At 30.7% G+C, this 23768-nt stretch overlaps 10 protein-coding genes across 10 annotated transcripts; 4 read left to right on the top strand and 6 right to left on the bottom strand.

Annotated features, from left to right (window-relative positions):
- Positions 1-141: 141 nt before the first annotated feature.
- PPL_04212 (uncharacterized protein) lies at positions 142-1645 on the top strand (the record flags this gene model as incomplete). The annotated part of the gene is made up of 4 exons (XM_020575121.1): positions 142-154; positions 311-770; positions 835-1405; positions 1475-1645. The coding sequence occupies 4 exons, from the start codon at positions 142-144 to the stop codon at positions 1643-1645; spliced, it is 1215 nt and encodes a 404-aa protein (XP_020434641.1).
- A 75-nt stretch (positions 1646-1720) lies between these two features.
- PPL_04213 (RING zinc finger-containing protein) lies at positions 1721-4891 on the bottom strand (the record flags this gene model as incomplete). Its single annotated transcript, XM_020575122.1, has 8 exons — positions 1721-1781; positions 1938-2176; positions 2248-2979; positions 3048-3149; positions 3227-3577; positions 3668-3900; positions 3980-4606; positions 4705-4891. 8 exons carry the CDS (start codon positions 4889-4891, stop codon positions 1721-1723), a joined length of 2532 nt encoding a protein of 843 aa, XP_020434642.1.
- Positions 4892-5344: 453 nt separating this feature from the next.
- sec11 (S26 family signal peptidase) lies at positions 5345-6053 on the top strand (the record flags this gene model as incomplete). Its single annotated transcript, XM_020575123.1, has 3 exons — positions 5345-5398; positions 5491-5747; positions 5825-6053. 3 exons carry the CDS (start codon positions 5345-5347, stop codon positions 6051-6053), a joined length of 540 nt encoding a protein of 179 aa, XP_020434643.1.
- A 179-nt stretch (positions 6054-6232) lies between these two features.
- vps26l (vacuolar protein sorting-associated protein 26 family protein) lies at positions 6233-7694 on the bottom strand (the record flags this gene model as incomplete). Its single annotated transcript, XM_020575124.1, has 6 exons — positions 6233-6441; positions 6520-6703; positions 6798-6878; positions 6954-7156; positions 7364-7550; positions 7632-7694. 6 exons carry the CDS (start codon positions 7692-7694, stop codon positions 6233-6235), a joined length of 927 nt encoding a protein of 308 aa, XP_020434644.1.
- Positions 7695-8049: 355 nt separating this feature from the next.
- Positions 8050-9830, top strand: PPL_04216 (uncharacterized protein; the record flags this gene model as incomplete). The annotated part of the gene is made up of 4 exons (XM_020575125.1): positions 8050-8169; positions 8995-9066; positions 9153-9611; positions 9684-9830. The coding sequence occupies 4 exons, from the start codon at positions 8050-8052 to the stop codon at positions 9828-9830; spliced, it is 798 nt and encodes a 265-aa protein (XP_020434645.1).
- Positions 9831-10500: 670 nt separating this feature from the next.
- pks23 (putative polyketide synthase) lies at positions 10501-18027 on the bottom strand (the record flags this gene model as incomplete). The annotated part of the gene is made up of 3 exons (XM_020575126.1): positions 10501-16036; positions 16101-16658; positions 16715-18027. The coding sequence occupies 3 exons, from the start codon at positions 18025-18027 to the stop codon at positions 10501-10503; spliced, it is 7407 nt and encodes a 2468-aa protein (XP_020434646.1).
- Positions 18028-19511: 1484 nt separating this feature from the next.
- Positions 19512-19916, bottom strand: PPL_04218 (uncharacterized protein; the record flags this gene model as incomplete). Its single annotated transcript, XM_020575127.1, has 2 exons — positions 19512-19765; positions 19805-19916. 2 exons carry the CDS (start codon positions 19914-19916, stop codon positions 19512-19514), a joined length of 366 nt encoding a protein of 121 aa, XP_020434647.1.
- A 577-nt stretch (positions 19917-20493) lies between these two features.
- On the top strand, positions 20494-21402 carry PPL_04219 (uncharacterized protein; the record flags this gene model as incomplete). The annotated part of the gene is made up of 3 exons (XM_020575128.1): positions 20494-20671; positions 20838-20930; positions 21251-21402. The coding sequence occupies 3 exons, from the start codon at positions 20494-20496 to the stop codon at positions 21400-21402; spliced, it is 423 nt and encodes a 140-aa protein (XP_020434648.1).
- Positions 21403-21466: 64 nt separating this feature from the next.
- On the bottom strand, positions 21467-22790 carry PPL_04220 (uncharacterized protein; the record flags this gene model as incomplete). Its single annotated transcript, XM_020575129.1, has 2 exons — positions 21467-22288; positions 22446-22790. 2 exons carry the CDS (start codon positions 22788-22790, stop codon positions 21467-21469), a joined length of 1167 nt encoding a protein of 388 aa, XP_020434649.1.
- Positions 22791-22941: 151 nt separating this feature from the next.
- On the bottom strand, positions 22942-23729 carry PPL_04221 (uncharacterized protein; the record flags this gene model as incomplete). The annotated part of the gene is made up of 3 exons (XM_020575130.1): positions 22942-23318; positions 23348-23546; positions 23700-23729. 3 exons carry the CDS (start codon positions 23727-23729, stop codon positions 22942-22944), a joined length of 606 nt encoding a protein of 201 aa, XP_020434650.1.
- Between the last annotated feature and the right edge of the window lie 39 nt (positions 23730-23768).

The raw sequence follows: 23768 nt of genomic DNA on the forward strand, positions 1-23768 counted from the left end.
GAATAAATAAATATTCATCTGTAAATTGTCAATTCACATCAATTTATCTATCAATACCTATATAGATATTTATATAATTTATGAAAGGATGAATTGATTATCATTTACAATGAATCTAAATATTTATATAACTAGATAAGAATGAAAAATACAAGTTATAGGTTATATAGAATTTTATTTTTATTTTTAATTATTTTTATTATTTTTTACTTTTTTTTCTTGGGTACAACTATACATTCAACTAATCAGCTTTCAAAAGTTTCATTTGGATCAAAAATAAAATCAATCTATAACAATTATAAATATAAAGATAAACTTGACGCTAGGAATCAAAATAAATTAAGAGAGAACGAAACAATTGAAAAAATAGAAAAATCAGAAATTAAACAATTATCATCAGTACTCAATAAACACCATCAACCGCAACTTTCAATAGTTATTCCTGTCTATAATCAAATAAGATTTTTAGATTTCACATTGCAAAGTTTAATCAAACAACAAAATACTTCAGATTGGGAAGTCATTATAGTTGACGATGGTTCTACAGAGTGGCTTACCAAACAACTGCTTTACCAGGTCTTTCAAGAGTACTCCCAGTTGATCGACCTTACCATACTGTTTGAAGTGAACGGTGGGCTATCATGGGCAAGAAATCAAGCTATTAAAGTTGCCAATGGAAAGTGGATTTTGCCTCTTGACTCTGATGATACACTTGCACCTGATTTCCTTACCAAATCATTCAATGTTTTAAATACTTTAGATTCAAACAAGTAATATTTTATATACTTATTTATATTTAGATTCAATATAAATTAACATTTTAAGTTTATTTAGTAAACATACTGTAGTTATATCTGATTTACAAGGATTTGTAGAGAATGAAGAAGAGGCTGGAGGTGTAGAAAGATTAATGTCTTGGAGCATACCCGACTGGGATAGAGAATCATTGAAATTCAAGAATCTATTACATTGTTCAGCTTTGTTTAGAAAGGATCTATGGGAAACGGTTGGTGGCTTTGATAACAATCTGTGGTTTGGCTGGGAGGATTGGGATTTCTGGTTAAGATTGGATCGCAAATTACCTGATGGTCTTGACATTAAAGTGATTAGAGAGGAGCTATTTAACTACCGTATGAAACCAGGAATGCATTCTTTTTGTAAAGATAATTTCCAACTATGTTTCTCTATGTTTCAGACTCTGCATCCAGAGGAATACTCTTTATCTGATATTATACATGCTCATCGGAGAATTGGTGCCGAAGGTGCCAAGATACTACTTCCACTCAAAAGAAGAATTAAACAGTTTCCAAATTCATATATTTTGCATATGTGGTTAGGATTAGTACACGAATATCATAAACCAAAGGATGTTGTCACTGCTAGAAGAGAATACGAACTATCAATGGTAAGATTTTAATATAGTTTTTATTCATCTATTCTTATGTAACTAACTAATCTATTTATTTAACATTAGACATTGGGGCATGAAAAGAATGATTGGCAACCAATTATTTTGAGAATATTGGTCGATAGAGGTACTGATATGTTTGATGAATCCAAGAGAGATTTACCACATATTTTCGGAAAGTACGATTCAAATTTAAAGAATGAATTAATCAATGTTTATGGAGATATATTCAAATGAAAATGTAAAAAGAAAATCATAATTATTTGTTATTTTTTTTTGTTTATTCGAATAAACATAAATATATAGTTAGAATTAATTGGTTGTATCAATATTATGTAAATGTTTACCAATGAGGTAACGATCATCTCTAATACTATTGTGAAGTTTGATGAGATACACTTTTGCCTTGTTATATAGACTTTCGATGATCAGAAGAACTGTGAATGCAGGATATCCAAAACGGAATGTGAAGTTCTCCAGAATTGCACTTCCTCCTAGCCATGGTACGAGGCCACGTGAAACGAAATACGGGACGGTAAACAACACCATGAGGAAATGGGCAATAGGGAAAACAATCTTTTTCATAGTAAACATGAGATCGACATTTGCAAAACCATTTCTCTTTAGGGTTTCGAATCGGTCGAACCATCTGTCCCTTTCGGTTTGTTCTTCGTCTTCAATACGATTGTGTCTGATATTTCCTTCGTTTGGAACTGCTGTTGCCCATCTATACCAAAACTTTAATATTAATGCACCAATACACCAGCTCTATAGAATTGATTTAAAAAGAAATTTGATTAGTTAAAATAAAACGATATAGATATCTTATCTACACTTACATAAAATATGTCACTTGAGAATATATAGAATGTTTCATCATAGGAGCTGACAAATGGAATGAACAAAATTAAATCAAAGAGAATACCAACTAGGACAGGGAGGAATATACAAATACTGAATCCAAGTATCAATACCTTGAATGCAACTGGTATCCATTGAATTATATTGATGGTGGAACGATGGAAGATGACCAGATTGACAAGTTTGGATAATACCCAAACCACGACGACACCAACAAAGAATGTAATTATATCGTTTGGATTGCTGATCGATGCCAGACCTGCAAGAGATCGTCCAATAGTGATAGGCATTCCAATGAAACAACAGATAATGGTAAACAGCAATAACCACCACAGGAAGAGGAATCCAATAATTCTAAATTTATAATGTGTTGGTTTAACATCTGGGAAATCTTGTGGATTTCTAATTGGTTGTGGTTGGGGTGGTTGTTCAGCTCCTTGTTGTTCTTGACCATCTTGTTGCTGCTGCTGCTGTTGTTGTTGTTGTTGTTGTTGCTGCTGTTGGTTGGGTATTGCAGGTGGTAATAGTATATATTCATCAATACCAAGTGTACGTGTAATTATATTGTTAAAGTATTTAATAAAGTTTGTAAAAGTTAACTGTGGATGGAACTTTGGGAAATAAAATGTTGAAATAAAGAATATAACATCTGCACCAATACCAACTTTATTCAATGGATCTCCAAAATCAACTGGTAATAAATTTGGTATCTATAGAAATAGTTTAATATTAATAAAAAGTGTGTATATAGTATTTTGGATAAAAAGGTACAACTTACCAATGACAATGCCTTTAATGGTAGATATATCAATAAGATAGTGACCACACAATAAATCAACAATGATAGATTAATATTAATTAAATGTTTAACAAATGGTACCTAAATATTTATAAAAATAAGATATTAAAGTTAATATTGATATCTTTAATTATTGGTTAATCAGCTTTTCTTTTTACCTTTACTAGGTCTTTAATTACATCTAGATCAGGATCGTTTGGATCTCTAAGGAACCAGATTACTTTACGTCTGAATATCTGGTGGAGTATCTTACAGAGAGATGATATGTTGATGATGCAAAAGAAACCGACACCCCATCTCGTGATGATGAATGGCAGAATGTGGTGGAGAGATCCCTGTAGTCTTGTATCGAAAGTACCACCAAACAACTCCATCGATGCATAATCAATGAAGGCACCAAACAACATCGGGAATACACCGACCTCCAATATAACAATGATGCAAACCTTTATAAATGAATAAAATATTCTTGAATATTTATAATAAATAAAATTCTTTATAAAGTTACTCTAAATAAATTAAATTAATAATAAAAATTAGTTGATTGTTGAAAAAAATACAAATCTAAATCTAGACTTTCGTAATTATAATATACTTACCAATATAAACATTGTTAATGTTGAAGCAATGATATATCCAATCGATATGTTCAATAGATATTTTGAGATTATTGATGCCGGTAGTTGAATATCGAACAACGTCGATACTGCATTGGTTGATAGGTATCCAATGAAATATGGAATGAACAAGAATACAACTAAGAATATTGTATTATAAATGATTAAACATACACCTTTTGCTATCACCTCTAACTTTGGACCTGATAAACCAACTATTTTAAATAACGAACGATGAGTGTTTAGTCACAAACTACTTTTCTTTCTTTTCTAAATGTTTTAAAATAAACTTACTTAGAGTATTTAAATCCATTTGATCTACTTGATCTACACCATTTGCCGGTACCTGTTGTGGTGCCTGTGGTGCTTGATGTTGTTGGAACACTTCGAATACACCACCAAACAAAGGTTGACCATGATTATTGGCATGTTGATTTTCTTGCTGATGTTGTGGACCTAGCCATTCTTGCTGATTATATCTTATATCTTCATCGTCATCTTCCTCCTCCACATCAGTTGCATCATCGTCATCATCACCATCATCTTGATTGTTTACATTGTTATTATTATTATTATTATTATTGTTATCTAGATTCTCTTCTAGATCCAACTCTGAATGCTTGTGATCCAATATATCGAATATCAAATACGAAGAGATGGTTACGATGATGATCCAAAAGAACAACATGAATCCCAAGAAAAAGTCACGAGCTATTGTATTGACGTCGTAGATACTATCTGGTAACTTCAAGTAAAAGTAGGTCTGGAACGACCAACTCGTAAAGAAAGGCACCAAGAATAGATAGCAAAACACAACGTATAACACACGAACCAATCGCTTTAAGAATCCACTCAACCTAATGATTGCTTCCAATATAAACTCTCTGATTGGTAATACATCTGGTGCATTTTCACTATATACTATTTATTTATTTTTAAATTAATAATAATAATGATATTAATAAACAAATATTTTATTAATTATTAAATAATATAAATAACAATAATATATAACATACTTGGTGTAAAACGGAAAGGATGACCACATAGTTCACAGGCAGAACTCTTTGAGAATTTGATCCAATCCAACAGACAATTCTGATGAATAAACTTTATAGATCCATTACATTTACAAGGATAAGAGAGTGGGTTGTTTGTAGTCGGTCCATTTCTACAAACTCTACATACATCTCCTTCTTCCTCCATTGTATCTAAAAAACACTAAACAAAACTAAACTAAACGAAACGAAATGAAACGAAACGAAATTGCTAATTTCTATGATATTGAATATTTATTTATCTATCTATTTATAAATAAATAAATTATAAAGATAACATTTATTAATGACTATAATTAAATATAAATAAATATCTTTACTACTACTATCAATCTATATAGTTTGATGGTGTAACAAACAATTGTATTTATTTGTTTAACCAAACTTTATTATCAAAATTTTTTTAATTTTCACTTTTTTTTTTTTCTACACATTTCTTCAGCAAAAAACACACATTTTTTTTAATGAGTCACCATTACCTTTTTTTTTTTATTTTTTTTTTATTTAACTTCATTTTTTAAATTAATAATCAATCAATCAGTTGTATTATACTTTAATTTAAATATAAAAATATATATATAAAAAATATAAATAAAGTAAAATGAATGATATAATAAGAAAGATTAATCCATTTTCACAAATACCAAAATATCAGGTAATCTTCTAGAATGAATGCCAAGCATTTTAAACATATTAAAATCACTTATTAACCAATGATAAATTGATCATATCATCATATTTATACAGATTGCACAACAGATTGTCAATTTCGGATTGATTGTATCATCAGCTTTGATGATATGGAAGTTCTTGATGATTGTCAGTGGTAGTGAAAGTCCAATCGTAGTGGTATTGTCAGGTAGTATGAGACCAGCGTTCGACAGAGGTGATCTATTATATTTGAACATGGACGACGGTCCATTCAGAGTTGGTGAAATCGTTGTATTTAAAATCGATGGTAAAGACATCCCAATTGTACATAGAATCTTACAAATACATGAAAAGTATGAAAAACAATAACAACAATAACAACAACAAATCATCATACTAATCAAATCTATCTATCTTATTTATCAATCAGACCGAGTGGTGATTTCAATATCTTAACAAAAGGTGATAACAATACAGTTGACGACAGAGGATTGTACGCAGAAGGACAGATTTGGTTGAATCGTGAGCATATCATTGGAAGAGCTAAAGGTTTCTTACCCTACGTCGGAATGGTAACCATTGTAATGCACGACTATCCTCAATTAAAGATACTCTTGGTTGGTGTATTAGCATTATTTGTATTATCAACAAGAGAATAAATAAGAATAAAAAAATAATAAAAATTTAATAATATTAAAAAATAATATAATAATATATGTTTTTTGGTTTAGTTTGTTTATTGTTATTAAATTACATAATGATTAATGATAATGAAAATGGTGAGTGATGAGTGATGATGATGATATAATTGTTAATTTGATTATTATTATTATTATTATTAATTTCTTATTAATTTAATTGGGAAATTCTCTGTAATTAGATGACCATCTTCCAGCATGATTACTAGATTAACTTCGAATTCTATCTTGAAAGTACGTGCGGCCGTGGTGATACAAGTGAACAATCTTGGGAATACCATCCAGATTGGTATATTCAATCCTCTACACATATCGCCATCACCAATCTGAATATTTTGAATCTCTGTCACTGTAGATTATTATTTAAAGATATATAAAAGATTAGTATACCTCTTATAATATAAGAATTATTATGAATCTATCATACATTCTCTTGCATAACCATCTGCACATCCACATGTTTCAACTCTAACGAGTTGCAATTCAACTGATTTAATGATAGCTTCTGCCGATTCGATGATAAGATGACCTTGGAATGCATCGTTGATATGACAAATCGCTGATTTAAGTTGACCTGATACTCTAAAGTTTGGAATATCCGATTTAGAAATCTATAGAATTAGATACCAATTGGTGTTAGTTAATCCCACTTTCTTCCTACATTCTTTGTTCATTCTCTCTCTCTCTCTTTGTTAATTAATTTACTTTTTTAAATGTTGATAATGAATCTGGTGTAACCAAGAAGTTTACTGGTGCTGATTCTTTATTAATTAAACTGGTTGGTGTCTATTAAATGTAATTTTAAGTAAGTAAGAATAAAGATCATTATCATAATAAAAAAAGATTCAAAACAATACTTACTGGTGTTTCAACTACAAATTCGATTGTCTTTTGTAAATCCTTTGATAGAATACCTCTCTTCATGTCGCACTTGATAGTGTATTGAATATTTACAAATACACCATGATATGTATCATACAATTGTTGTCCTGCTGCTGGTTCCAAATTGAATTCGAATGGAATCTCTGTAACACCTGAAGTAGTATAGATAATCGTCATTCCGTCTTACAAATTGAATAATAATGAAAGTGTAAAAGTATAAAGTAATATAGTAGTAGTAGTCGTAGCAGATATTCAGTTTTAAATCAAGCGGATTTAAAAGAATATCATGTTTTGAAAGATAGGGTAGTTAAATTGTAAATGAGAGACGAGAAAGAGAGAAATCGATAGATATTTAGAAGTGTTTACTTTGTTGAATTGGTATAATTTGCCGGATGGAGCAACATTGAATGTATAATGTAACATAGTAATTGGTTTCAAAGAGTTGTAGAATGCCTCGAAAATACCGACACTCTTTGAACTAAGCTGTAATTGTACACTTCCCTCGACGGTAAGTGTTAAACCACTGTGTGAAAGGTCTTCTTTTGTACTAACAACGACATATCCTGCTACTTTATTCTAGAATATATATAGTTGTGTTTGTTTTAATATCATATGTCATTTATAATGTGTATCATGGTATTTAACTTAACAACATACACCTGGTTTATAAATCTTATCGATCTTTTTTAATTTTATATCTAGAGCATTGGCAGCTGACATTGTGTGGTAATAAGTATATATAAATAGTTAACTAACACCTTTGTTTTTCTCTGTGTGTGGGACTAATTAATAAATAAATTAAAATTTGCTCATAAAAAATGATCATTTTCGAAAGCATGATAAAAAAAGCTCATTTTGAAAAAAAAATCTTTCTTTGGAAAAATCATTTCATTCTGTTTGAATTAAAAAAAAATTTAACAAATTGTTTTTATTTAATTAAAAGGTAAAATCATGTTCATATTTCTATCTTTAACTTTTGAAAAATATTATTTATATGAGAGTGAAATATATCTTTTTTTTTTTTTTGGAAATTTAATGATATTTATTTTATTTAATTTAATTGACATGTTTGAAAATGAAGATGAATATTCATTCAAGTGAATGTCGTGACGATCTTTTTGACACAGTTGTACCAAAACAGTGCAATGAACACATTGTAAACTATAATCAGATAAGTTTGATTGTACTACTTTGTGTATATAATACAAAAATTTTTTAATTCCTATTCTATTTTTTTCTAATTATAAATCAAGAATTCAGTTGCAAGCATTGGATTGAATGATGTGCTAACTGATTAATTACGGAAGCACTGCAAAGACACTCAACTTGTATGTTACACAAAATAAAAAGTCTTAAATATTAAAATAAAATAACCTGGTCCTCAAGTTACAAGTAAAATGACTAAAAACTCCAATTCCTATGAATTGGAAGGTCTTTTTTTTTTGACTTGTTTACATCCGGTGAGTATCCTGAAAATCATCAAAAAAAAAAAAAAAAAAAAAAAAGTAAAACCAAAAATATCTTTTGGTGTTTGAAAAAAAGGGTTAATTAAACTTTTTGATCTTTTATTTTAAACACCAATTTTGTTGTTGCGTTTATTTGGTTGTTACATCATTTTCTAAATATCTTGATGAAGCATAATCCAAACAATAATGATTTAGCTTTGGTGCATGTCAATATTAGAGTCCCACCCAATACCTTTTATTATATAATATGTTTGTCATATAATGTATGTGATACAAAAAAAAAAAAAAAATAGAATGAAAAACACACACTATGGTTACCCATTTCCTGGTGGTCGACCGACACACACACAAATAGATAATGATCAAGAAGCCGTAAAAGTAGACCTCTTCAATTTATGAAGGAGCGGTTGATTTTATTAAAATTTTAATAAAATCTGAAATGGATTAATTATGATTTGGAAATCGGTAGTGTGAATGTAACAACCTCTAGTATATAAAGGACCAACCTTTATGTTATTTTATTCAATTCACTCTAATTAAATATTTAATAACAGATACATTCAAATAAAATGTTCAGATACGTTGTTGCTCTTGTAGTTCTCTACGTCGCTTTGGCTTCTGCCCAAGTAATTATCAAACAAATAGGTTAACAAAAACTATTGAATGTTTATTAACTTTTTATTGTTATCTATTTCTTTTTATTCTATTTTAGTCCCCAACCTGTGCTACTTACAGCTCTGGTTACCAATACGGTTACTCCAACATTGGTTTCAACTTTGTCAGACGTGACCACTTGTTGTCATACGCTGAGTCTGGTGGTTTCGTTGCTGATGTCGCCAACCAACGTCAAGCCGCTTTCTTCCGTATCCAATTCAACAACACTGATAACATCCCAATTTTCGAAGAAGGTCTAGAGATTATGTTCGCTTCAAACAACACCATGTACATCGTCTCCAACGGTGTCTGTTTCCTCCAACCATCATACGAACCAGTTGTCAACACTTTGGTCCCAAGCAACGTCAGATACTCCAACCAAGTCACCCTCGGATCTGCCAAATTCAACAGCTACACCTCACCAATCTTTGACGGTCAACACTCCTTCTTTGGTGTCTACGAGCCAACCACCTGTATCCCAATGCACATCACCCTCTCCAATGTAGACTTCACCCTCGTATGTATTAATATTGAATAAGAATATTATTATTTTGTTAAAGATACTAATTGAGAATTGTTTTTTCTTTAGGGTGAATCAACTACTAATTTCTTTGACTTCTCCACCACCATCGACGAGAACGTTTTCGTTTTGCCACCACCATGTATGCACCCAATCAAGGTCCACGAATATAAGGGATTCAGATCTCACGTTGCCGAGATGATGGCTTCATTCTAAATTAATTTAGATTATAATGTATTAGAATATAATAAATTTATTTATTTCTAAAATTATTAGTTATTTTGAGAAATGCAACCTTAATTTAAGGTGAAAAAGATTTATATAAAAAATTTTGTTTTTTGTCAGTTTGGTACTCTAATTATGATGGAATATATTTATTTAATTTGTTATTCAGTCTTAAGATTACATCAGATAAATACACAAAGATTGGTTTATTTTTTTTAAAAATCAACACTTGTTAATAAATCACCATTTTACTATTTTTTTTTGAAATTCTCAGGGAAAAAATATCTCTATTTATGAAAAACTTAAAATTCAGTCAAGTGTAATTTGAAATTCTAATAGTTCGTGGTTAGAAGAATCTGTGGTTTTGAATATAAAGTTTCGCTACTTTGCAGAAGTCAAAACGGTTTTTACGATAAACTTTTAAAAGTGTGGTTTTTACATGTAAACTAAAGTTTTTCATTGATTTTTATCAAAACTTCCAAATCTCCTTTATTATGATACTATTTCCATTTTTTGGAATTAAAAAGTAAAAAATTTCAAAATATTTTGATCTTTTTTAGGAACTTTGGTACGCTGAAGTTATAGCTTGACTTCTATAACGTTTTTTGACAGATTAAATGAATAATGTTTTGAGAGATCAGATAAATTTCTTAATTTTTATTTATTTCTCTAAATTTCTGCGATTTAATCCTGTAATAATACTACCAATTGTCAAATTAGGAATTTGTGAAATTGTGAACAAATCTTGTTCAATATTCGTATCTATAAAGAATTTAACTTGAACTGTCATCAATGAATCGACTCCAAAATTCTTGAGTGGTGTCTCGGCGTCCAGTTTTTGTTTTGGTATTGAAAGTAATGAGGAAAGACCTTCCAAAAGTGTTTCAAGTGGATCATAATTCTGATAAGATGTGTTTAATTTTCCAGTTTCTCCTAATACCAGATGATCTATTCCATGTTGGCTATGATCATGATATTCATAACTACCAACAGAAGTTATATTGGAAATCATTGGAGTACAATAAAGAGGTTGAGAAAGAATAACTTCAAGTCCTCCAAAGAATTTTGAAAGTGGAACTGGATAAACTCCTCTTGAAATGAAGAATTCTTGGATTCCAGCAGATTCAGCAACAGTTCCTTCACCAAGAATTGGACCTAATCTGATTGATTTCGATTTCATTCCAAGAATATTGTTTCGATATTTACACAATGCATCAACTGCAAGACATGCTGAATTATATGATGGTTGTGATGCTTCTCCACTAAATCCAGATATTGATGAGAATACAATGAATTGTTTCAATGGTAATCTTAAATCAATTGATATTGTGTGAAGATTATGTGCTCCAACAACTTTTGGATCATGAACTTTCTTGATATTATCGAATGTCACTTCATTGATTGGGAATGATTCAAGAATGATTGCAAGATGGAATATTATTTCAATTGATGGCATTGAATTTGAAATTGATTCAATTCTTGATTTCAATTCATTGATATCAGTGATATCAGTTTGATAGAAATGGATTCTTGTTGATTTCGTTGAATTAATGATATGATTCAATCGATTGTTCAATTTTGATTTTGAAAGAACAACAATATCAGATGCATTTGTATGTTTTGCAAGCCATGGAACCAATTCAAGAGATAATCCACTTTGACCAGTGACAATGATTGTATTCGAGATATCAAGTTTGAAATCAATCTTTGGTAATGGTTTTCTATCTTTTGATTCAATCAATGATTTTAGAATTGATTGTTGAATATTTGAACAGTCAATAACAATTTTACCAATTTGTTTTCTTAATTTCATAAAATTGAATGCTTCTTTTGTTTCAGAAACATCAAATACTTTGATTGGTGTCAATTGAAGTCTTCCACTTGTTATATCATTCAAGATAGTTTTCATTAAATTTCTACCATGCTGAATTCTATGTTTAAAAAAATATTGTATATCAACAGAACTGTATTTGACATCATATCTGAATTGACCATATCTAAATCTATTATCATTGATGATATGAGTGACAACCAAATCAGCAATTCTTCCATAAGGTGCCATTGATTTGAAATTCTCTTTCATAAGTTCAACAGGTAAAGTATTGATAAGAACATCAATACCTTTGCATTGTTGTTTGATTTTATCTGCAAATTCATTTGAATATGAATTGAAAACATCAATTAGAATATCTGAATACTCTGATTTGAGATAATCAATCTTTTCTTGAGATCCAGCAGTTGCATAAACTCGTTTACATTTCAACATTCTCATCACATTCATTGCCGCAATTCCAACACCACCAGTTGCACCATGAATTAAAATTGTATCTTTCTCTGAATTGAAATTACAAACTTCAAACAATGAATGATACACAGTTGCATATATAACTGGAATTGAGGCACATTCATTATGAGAAAGTTCTTTTGGTTTTGGAAGAAAGGATCTTTGATCATTTATTGAATGTGAGGCTAATGAATTAACTGTATGTAATCCAATAACTTGATCACCAACTTTGAAATCTTTCACATCTGATCCCAATCTTGAAACAAGACCTGACGATTCTAATCCAAAAGGTGGATGATAAATATCACCACCTGTCATCAATTCTTGTGGAAGTAATTGATGATTAAATAAATAGTCTTTGAAATTCAAACCAACAGATTTGATTTCAAATTCTATTTCATTTGGTTTCAATTCTCTTCTGTTTCTGAGTTTGAAATCAAGATTCAAATTTGCCAAAGTTGATATATTTTCAATATTTGTTTCATATGAATTTGAGTATTTTAAAATATCATCTTTGATATTGAAATCTCTATATACCATTATATGATTGTTGATGATACCATAATGAAGTTCGCCAAGTGATTCTTTATTTTGTGATAATTGCATTATTGAATGAACATATTCAATTTTCAATGGTGAATCAATACTGATGATCAATAAATCCAATTCACGATGATCAACAAATGCAGTATTTAAAAGTCCAATAATTGAGTTTGATAAATAATTTGATGATTCATTATCTTTGATGACAGTTGTGATTCTAGGTTGATTCTCTTGATATGTGAACATTTGTAATAATTCAACTAATGAAAAAATTGTTTGTTGATATTTATCAATTGATTGATGTTCAATTGTTGGAAGGAAGAGAATATTTGTTGAATTTTTAAGAATATCTGATTTAAATTCAATTTCATTTGTTTTAACCAATGATATCGATTGTTCAGAATATCTTTCAAAATATTCAATTGGAATTGTTTGATTTTCTTCAATGATGATAGATAATTGTTGAATATTATTGATCTTGAGTTTTTCAATCAATGGTTTTTGACAATGAATAATGAATATCATTGCCTCATCTGGTGAAAGTTGATTTCCATTTTCATCATTTGGTCCATAAATTCTGATATTCTTGAATTGATCATCTTCAGAAAGTAATTCAACCCATTGATTTGGTTTAAGTGCACAATGATCACGAATATCATCATTATAACTCCAATATTGTTTGAATCCACCAAAAAACATTTCAGGGAAGATATTTTTATAAGCAGGTTCTGCAAATAATAGTATTCCATTTGGTGAAAGAATTTGATGACAATTTGAAATTGGAGATCTGATATTTGGACAAACATGAATAACCAAAGACATTACAATCATATCATATGATGATTTCAAAAGTCCTTGATCAACTAAATCTTGATCCAAATCGATAACTTTGAATTTCATTTTCAAATTTGATTTAAATTTGAATTGATTTGAATATTTATCTTTCATTGGATTCACAAAGAATGATGAAACATCAGAGAATGTATAAACAACTTCAACTTGATTCTGATCACCAAGAGAATATAACATTTCATCAAGTTGTGGAATCAAATAGTTTGTTACTGTTCCAGTTCCACCTCCAATTTCAAGAATCTTGATGATTCTCTTTGAATTTGATTGTTTGATTGATTTTGAAATAGATTTCACTGCAATGAATGATGTTTGTTTGAAATAGTATTGAATGAATTGAGATGTATAAATATTTGAAATAACACCATCTTTGAATAATTGTTGACCATATTCATCATTTCCACGCAATGTTTCAATTATTAATTGAACTCCTTTATCAACAATTTCGGATAATGATGGATCATCATTGATTATCTTTAAATCTGTTAGATTACATGACTGTAAAAATTCTTTAGCTTCATTCAAAATTTCAATCATTCTTGAGAATAATTTGATATTTGTTTCGTTTGAAATGAATTTGAACCTGATCATTGATTCTTCAATTGATTGATTTAAAACTTCATCAAGATTGAATTCTGGAATATTCTTTGAAAACATTGAAAAGATTATCTTAATTGCATCTGGTCTATATTCATTAATTTTGAGAGAAATCATTGAATCTTCAACGAGAGGAGATGGAGTGATTTCATTTGGATTTGAAAGTTGAGATTCTTTTAATTGATAGAAAGATTCAAAAAGTTCATCATTTGGATATTTGATTTTGTTCATTTTCAATCTTTCATTTGTTCCAACTGTGAATCTTTTCATTTCTAAAATCAATTGACCATTTGGATGAATAAGTAAACAATTTCCAATACATTCATAATTATTGTAATCAACAATTTTGGTTAACAAAAATAATTGATCTGGTGGATTTGATTCCAATTCTTGAACAATTTGATGATTGATTCTCATTTCATCAATTGATTTGAAAATAAAGTGTCTTCTATCATCAATAATACCAATCAGTCCTTGAGCACAATTATCAATCAATGTGGAATTGAGAATCTTTGAAGGTGTATTTGATGTTGATTTCGTTTGTAAAACTGCAAATGACATTTGATTTCCAATCGAAATCGATTTAATATGTTGGAATGCAGGTCCATATCTCAGTCCAAGTCTGAGAGTCTTCTTGTATAATTCTTCTTGTGTGAATGTTGTCAAATTACATTGATTCTTGAATGATTCAATATCAATAATTTGATTGTTTGCATTTTGAAGAAGAGTAACTGATGATTTTGCAGATTGGAACCATTCATCATTCAAGTCGTAATATTCAGAATTCTTGTTGAAGAAATCAATTGAATATTCAAATTTTGAAATCTTTTCAATATTTGTCATCAATTTTTGAGATTGACCATTTTGATTGAAAAAGAATGGTTTGATGAATTCCAATCTATCAATGAGAATATCTTGTTGTTTCGATTGGAATATTTCAATGATTGCTTCAACATATGCAGCACCTGGAAGAATTGGACGATCTTTCACTTGATGATCTTTCAAATATTCAAATGGTTTGCTTCCAATATCAATATCTGAGAGATAGCATTCATTTCCATTGAAAACTGATCTTCTTCCAAGAATTGAAGTTGATGGTCCATTCAATCTTTTCGATCTTGAAAAATGAGTTTCTCTCCAATAGATATCAGAATCCCATTGATATCGAGGAAGAATTGAAACATTATCTCTCCAAATTGGATTTGAAATATCAAATTGATTGAATTGTGATTTGAAATCAATATTGACACCAATACAATGAAGTGTTGCCAATGATGATTTGAATAATAATTGTTCATCTTTGTTTCTTTGAATTGGTGAAATCACGTTTGCAGATGGAATTGTTTGTGTTATCAATCCAGATAATGTTGGATGTGGTGATATTTCAATGAAAACATAATCTTTCAAATCATCTTTGAGATCTCTGACAATTGAATCCAATGTCTTCTTGAAATATACTGGATTTCTGATATTTTCATAAATATATTGAGAATCTATTCCGTCTGATTTCAAATCACCAGTTACTGTTGAATACCATGGAATCGTTGATTGATTTGATTTCAAATCATTGATTTCATTGATTACTTTATCTTTGATAACTTCTTGATGTGATGAGTGGAATGAACATGGTGTTCTGAGGAATGTATGATAGATATCTGATTGTTTCAATTGTTTTGAGAATTCATTTAAATTATCATTGCTTCCAGTGATTACAATTGAATTATCAGAATTAAAACATGCAATCTCAAGATTTGGAAATTGATTTTGATAATTATTGTTGAATTGATCAGAACTGATTCCAACAACTAACATTCTTCCAGATCCAATTGTTTCATTTTGGAATGATGCTCTCAAATGAACAACTTTGATTGCATCTGATAATGTCAAATTTCCAGAAATATATGCAGATGTGATATCTCCAAAACTAAAATTATAATTGTAAATTAGTATTTAATTTTAGATAAAAACACAATGAATATAAAACATACCTATGACCAAAAACAATTGATGGATTCAATCCCCAATATCTATAAAGTTCAACCAATGCAACTTGGAATAAGAATAGTGCAGGTTGTGCAATAATTGGTTTGTGAATAACATTTGATTCATTTGGAATTTGATTCATCTTTTCAATGAGACTATATCCTGAATATTCTTTGAGTAATGAATCTAATTCATCAACTGTTGATTTGAATATTGGTTCATTCTCATAAAGATTCATTCCCATTTGATTCCATTGTGGTCCTTGTCCACAAAATACAAAAATCAATTTCTTTCCAATTGAATCTTTGATTGTCGACTGACCATTAATCTCAATTGATTTTGAATTGAAATCATTCCAATCTTTTGCAATGATCACTCTTCTTTGATAATGGAATGATTTTGTCAATGATTGATAAAGTGCAAATTCTTTCAATGATATTCTATCTTGATATTCTTTTATTGATTCAAAATATTTATCATTTGATGTTGATGAATTTGCACTGATTGGAATCAAATAAAATTTATCATTCATATTATCTGAAAAGTTTGTATCATTTTTTGTACTGAATTTTAAGTGTTAGATTATAGAAAAAATTCATATTTAATTATAATTACTTACAAATGATAGCGATCATCTTTATATTCTTGAAGAATGAGATGACTATTTGATCCACCAATTCCAAATGAATTGATTCCCATCATAATCAATTGATCTTTTGGAAGATCTTCAATTTGAGTGACAACTTGAATATTCGATTGTTTGAATGGAATCTTTGAATTCAAATTTGATAATTTGATTGTTGGAACAAGTTTACGATTCTTCAACATCAGTGATACTTTGATGAGTGACGCTATTCCAGCAGCACTTTCAAGATGTCCAATATTTGATTTCACAGATCCAATTTTCAATGGTCTTTCTGGTGAATGATTTGAAGAGAATACATCAATCAATGCACTCACTTCAATTGGATCACCAACAACAGTTCCAGTTGAATGTGCTTCAACATAATAGATTTGTGAAGCATCAATATTTGATCTTTGAAGTGTTTGTTTGATATTCTGAGATTGAATTGTATTTGATGGTGTTGACATTGTATCTTTATTACAATGACCATCAGCATTAACACCTCTTCCTTTTATGACTGCATAGATTCGATTTCCATCTCTTTCAGCCAATGAAAGTTTCTTCAAAACAACAACACCACATCCTTCACCTCGAACAAATCCATTTGCATCTTGATCAAATGGACGACAATGTTCTCCAAGAACCCCAAGATTATTATATAATCTTGAAGTATTTGGATCAAAAATTGCATTTGTTCCACATGATAATGCAATATCACATTCACCATCTTGAATGTATTTGATTGCAAGATCTGTTGAGGTTAATGATGATGAACATGCAGTATCGACACACATCGATGGACCTCTGAAATCGAAACAATATGAAACTCGATTTGCAATCACAGAATGTGTCAAGAAGTCACATAAAACTTTTGGGCTTGGATCGAGTTGACAATAATTGGCTTGGAGTTGGGAATAATCAACGATTGAAATACCAACAAATACACCAGTATTCGATTGACGAAGAGATCTCACTGGGATTTGAGCATCTTCCAAAGCTTCATAAGCAAGAGTGAGCATCATTCTTTCTTGTGGATCAAGAACAACTGCATCTTTTGGTGATATTTCAAAGAATAATGGATCAAACTTTTTCCATTCTTCGAGGTCTAACAAACCAGCATTTTCGGTTGAAATCAATTGATGTTGGACGTAAGTATCTGACCATCTTTCTTTTGGAACTTTCATGATTCCATCAAATGATTTTTCCAAAGCCTCCCAAAATTGTTGTGGTGAATTTACATTTCCTGGAAAACGTAAACCTATTCCAACTACTGCAACATCATTATCCGATGAAAAATTAAAATCCATGATAATATAATCGAGTTAAATGAAAACTTATATTTTAGTAAATATTTATTACAGATCTTTTATAGAATAATTATTTAATATTAAGAAATCTATTTTTTATTTTTGATTGAAGCTAGGTATTTATAAAATCAAAATATAAGAGTCAAACGGAGGTAGAGAGACATTTTCAAAAAAAAAAATATATTGTGAAAAAATAATCCATATAAAAAAATTGTTTTAAACCTTAAAAAGAAATATATATAAATAAACATTTATTCATCCCTACTAATATTGAGCTAAATTGGTATCTAAATTTAGTCATTATATCTCTACCTTCATAGATTTGAACATATTTAGTTTGAAATTAAACTTCTGATCAAAAATTTCTACAGATACTATGAAAGAGTGCTCTATTTTTTTTGAAAATAAATATGAATTCAATAAATCTTTATCTTTTTTACTATATTTTAAATTTTGTATGCTACCAGCAATGGTGTCTAATTTTTTGTTAACCGACAAAATAAATAATCTTATTGAGAAGAATTTTAGTTACCAACGTTGAATTTTTAAAAAAGCAAAATAAAAAAACTCGTGATATGATATTAAATCACCACTAATTTTTTAAATTCTTGCCTAATAAAGGAATTGGCGGAGGGGTTTTCGTACTACAAAAACTCGTACCTCAAAATTGCCAAAAATAGGGCTATTTTTCAGTTTTTTTGAAAACAAATATGAATATTGCTAGAGATGAAGGTAAAATCATTTTTTATTTGGTACTAGTCACTGAAGTGCAATAGCGAATTTGCAAAATTGCCCAAAGATTTATCATAATTCAGTATTTATTTTATTTGACCAGTGAACACTTTATCAATATTAACATATTGCATTATTTATTTCACTGTAACTAATTGTTGAGATATCTATTCGTCCATGTGAGCGAAATTTTTTATTTTTTAACACCACTTAATCTCATACAGATATTTCTTTATAAGTGTGTTATTTCAATGGATTTAGATACACAACTACAGGTGGTGGTCGAAATACAACTATTAAATAAATCAAAAATAATACATTTCCTTTTATTTCAACTTGCTCTAGTATTCAATGTTTTAATCAGTAACACCCCACCACATTGGTGGTTGAAAAATTAAATAACACATCTATAAGGAAACACCTGTACGAGATTAAGTTGTGTCAAAAAATAAAAAATAAAAGTGATTTTCACATTTTTAAAAAAATAGTATTTGTTGTTCGCTTGGAGTGATTGCTATTGCTATTATTATTATTGTTGTTTTGTCAAGAATAAGCTTTAGGGTCTCCAAATCTATATGTTGGTATCGAGCGACGGCGGGGTTCTTGGAGATAATAAGCTGGCTGATCTCATCTAGCTCCTTCTCCTTTTCGTCTCTGAGCTTCTCTAGTTCAGCTAGGCAGATCTCGTTTAATGATTTCTTTTCCTGGACGGCAGATTGGTCATCTGCAGCGGCTGTATCTCTTGGTCCAGACTAATCTGATCCCAGCTCACCGTCTCTGAATTTGCCAATCTTGGCGAAAATTCTCTCCATTGGCTTTAAAGAGAACGCATCGGACTGTGACTTGAGCAACTCTTTGACGCTGTCGATAGCGATATAGTTGCTCTTGGCATTAGCAGGGGTAGTAGACCATCTTTTAAAAACAATATTTAAAATTGTATTTACTTTAGCTTGACGATCAGGATAATTGTCCTCTTCCGTCGACTCTAAATCCTCTTCTTCTTCTTCTATTATTTATTTTTTTCTTTTATTATTTTGTTTATTACTTGGAATAATCATAGTAGAGGTTGAGGTTGTTGTGGTTGTTGTTGTTGGTTCCATCGCAGAGCAGGGTTGATTGGTGGTATGACGTTGATTGCATATTTGACAGATTGGCATTATAATTGATTGTAGAGTTTGAAAAAATTATAAATATAACTACTGTATTATTATTTATTTGTTTATATAATTAATATTCAGCTCAAAAGAGTTATTGATTAAGTTGATTAGAGAGGGATACAACTGTTAATTTTATTCAATACTCTGTTAAAACTTATGTTTCAATCAATTGTTTTTATTGGCAGTGCATGTGTAATCCAGTGCTATATTAATTTGATATTGATAGATACAGTCCAAATATCAATCAAATCAGTATCACTTTACTATACAATTTAAAAATATACAAAAAACTAGGGTATTCTATTTTTTATTTTAAAAGTGTTCATATTTAAATTTGTGTTTAATTAAAACAGAATTGGTTGATTTAGTATGTTGACTTCTATTGGACATTAGTTTGATTTTTACAGTTTTAACCCTTGCAAGTGGCTGATCAGGCTGGCTGTTCCAGTGATTGAGGTATCAGATGATCTTATTTAAAGTGTAGGAGTGGTCTCTGATGTCTAGCTGCTTTAGATAGTAGGGTAGGTCGTGGACAGTAGGTTGACCTTCTTTGGTTGTCTCTGTGTTGTATGTACCAATGATTCTAGGTAAGACTGCTACATTGTGGTCTGAGTTACTCTTCTTAAGTGCGGCTGCTAGTGGTTGGTATTTTTCAATCTTATCTCGGCTTCTTTTAACAATGTTGCTATCATATGGTACTGATATTTCGATGATTTTGATTGATTTCTTGGTTCAGTTCTTAACGATTAGATCTGGTTTGTTGGTTTTGGTCAGTGCATTATCTATTCTGGCTTCATGTAGGATCTAAATGGTGTCAGACTGGTAGATTGCGCCTGGCTTGTAAGGTATTCTGTGGAACTCCAGCATCTCTTTGAGCATCACTTTCACTACCATGTTGTGTCTTGGTATTATACATAGTAGTTTCATCTTGTGGCATGAGGATACAATGTGCTCTATGGACTCTCTTGCGGAATGACACTTTCTACATTTTAAATCTTTCTCTCGCCTCTTTGTGTATATTAAAAAGTGTTTTTTTCTGATCGATTAATCGGTGTTGTAACATTCCTAAGTATTTATATAGATTTTCCTCGTCTACTATCGGTATCTCTTTCATTTCCTCTGGTAGCATATCCATAGTAATTCCTTTTCCATGAATTCCACATTACTTTTTGTTGATCTTCATTCCAATTGATTTGAATGCTTTGTCTGTTTCCATGAAGGTGTTGATTATCTCTTCGGTCTTACGAGAGTACATCTTGATATCGTCAATGAATATAAGGTGGGACAGTTGGGTGTTACTTATTATTGGCGCTTTAGTAATTATCTTTATATAGTATCCGACTGGGTTTATGGTAAGGCAGAACAGAAAGGGACAGAGGGCATCACCTTGGAAGATTCCATTGGTAATCGGTATTGTAGTTGTGGTTTGATTCTTGGATATGAATATCTTGGTGTTCCATTTGCTCATGAGTCTTTCAATGATTGATCTGGCTTTCAGGTCTATCTTGTGCATTTGTAGTATGTACTTGATCCACCTGTGCTTCGTTGAGTCATATGCTTTGGTAAGGTCTATCCATGCCACCATTGATGTCTGGGTATTTCTCACAGAATAGATTGTCTATGAAGAGGTTCTCGTAGGTTCCCCATACATCGGTCATTCCACCTCTCTGTACTTCTTCCATCAGTTGGTTGTTGACTTTGGTGTGCTGGTGGAGGTGCTTGGCTACTATTCCTGTTAATATCTTACATGTGTTGTTAATGCATGTGATTGGTCGGTAATTGGCTTCGTCCTCTTTGTCACCTCCCTTGTGGATCCGGTATGTTATTCCTTCACAGAACCATTTAGGGAACTCCATGATATCCAAGTGTAGGTACTTGAAGGCTTCGGCTAAGTCCTTATGGTATCTCTTAATCCTCTTGATCCAGTAGTTGCAAATTCCATCTGGGCCTGGAGCTGACCAGTTCTTCTTGTTTTTAATGTAGTTGGATATGTCAGCTCCTTCGATTTCAAACTTGGTCTCTTTGATGTTCTTGAATTGGTTGCTATCTTTCACTCTCTGTATCCATTCAAGCTCGTCGTAGTTGGTAGCTTCCGTAGATGGTGGGTTCCAGAGTTGGCTCCAGAACTCAAATGCTCTCGTTGTTGTCTGTATTTCCTGTTGTTGCGTGTTGTTTTGGTTATTGGTTGTTGTTCTCTTCCCAGTGATTAATGAATATGCTTTGCCTTCATCTTTTAGCATCATTTCATTAATGTATCTAAACTTTGCTTCTTCTCTTATCTTTTTGATGTAGTCTATGTATCCAGTCTTCAATGCTTGTAAACTCTTTATCTTCGCTTCTACACAGTGCTGCTGTGGCTGCCGCATACAGTGCTACATTGCATGCTTCTAACTTAGGTATATTCTTCGCTATTAGGTATTGGTAGCTGATTGTGTATTGAATTTCAATATCCTCTTCTTGATCTTTAGTCATTGGCTTCCTAGCTCTAGTAGTTGATCTGGTTAGGCTGCCATTGAGGTGCTTAGTTACAATCTGGTCGGCTAATCTTCCCATGGCGAATGTAAATGCATTGTCTCGAGTTGGTGTTGGTACTCTTCTTGTCAGTGTTTTTACGGTTTTTGCAGCTTTCGATGTTGGTTGTACGGCTAGACCTACTTCTCGTAGTTTCTCTTTCTTATTCGCTCTATTGAATACCGACGTAATTTGTCGTTTGTTGCTTAGGGGTGGTAAGTTGGTGTTCTGATTCCACATATTCATCGCCTTTTCTCGCCATCTTTTCATGCCATACTTGGTTTGGGTTAGTTGTTTAATTCTCGCTAATTCTTGCAATAGTTCATCATTCCATACGAACTTTGTATTTGCACCCCCTTCCATTGTTGTTACCAGCTTGTTCACCTAGTGGTGTTCTTGCCTCCTGATTGGTAATGGTGGTGTTGGTGCTTTGTGTATTTCTATTTCTTCTATGATTTGTATTATTTGTGCTTGTACTGTTCATTTCTGATTTAGTTGACATATCTTAGCCTAGTCATCGACATGATCGTCGAGCTAGTTGCCCAGATTGTACCACGAGGAGGTGTATGTCTAACAATCCGGTACATTTAAAGACCTCTAAATGTCGATTATCTGTAGAAGACACAAGCTTGAGCGTTTGAGCAAGGTAGCAACCACTAGGTTCCTCACCTTTCTCAATGTCAAAAGTATTTGAACCATATTCTACTCTATGTTCAAGAGCTTCAGGTTGCATTTCTTCTTTGACTGGAAAGATCATAGGTGCAGTACTGTTAGATGTTGATGTAGTGCCAGTAACAGAACCTAGTGAATGACATGATTGATCATCATCCATGAAAGTACAAGAAGTCGAACCAATAGACAACTTTCTTTTCTTCTTTGCTTCCAATTTAACTTTTAATGCTACTATTTGTTCCTCTAACCGCTCATTCTTTGTGCCTCCAATTTTAATGCTGCTATTTGCTCCTCTAACTTCTCATTCTTCTTTTGTATCTCCAATAGTTCAATAAATATTGTTTTTGAAAGTCCAAAGTAATCTAATACGAATGGTATGCAGCTTTCAACTGCATGGTGTTGAAACTCTTTAATTGAAGTAAATTCAGTAGAACAAATCTGACATGTCTGTTAATAAGTTAACAGCATTTTATAGAATATCTTTTATTACTATTTAATTTAATATTTATTTGCTAAAATCATATTAATCACATAAAAATGTTAAAATGCTATTAAAATTAAAAAAAAAATTTGAAAAATATTTTGATCTTTTTTAGGAACTTCGGTACTCTTAAGTTTATTGCTTGACATCTATAAAGTTTTTTGAACAGTTTAAAGATCATAGTAAAT

This window comes from Heterostelium album (assembly GCF_000004825.1).
Source record: "Heterostelium album PN500 unplaced genomic scaffold PPL_contig9, whole genome shotgun sequence".
Lineage (NCBI taxonomy): Eukaryota > Evosea > Eumycetozoa > Acytosteliales > Acytosteliaceae > Heterostelium > Heterostelium album.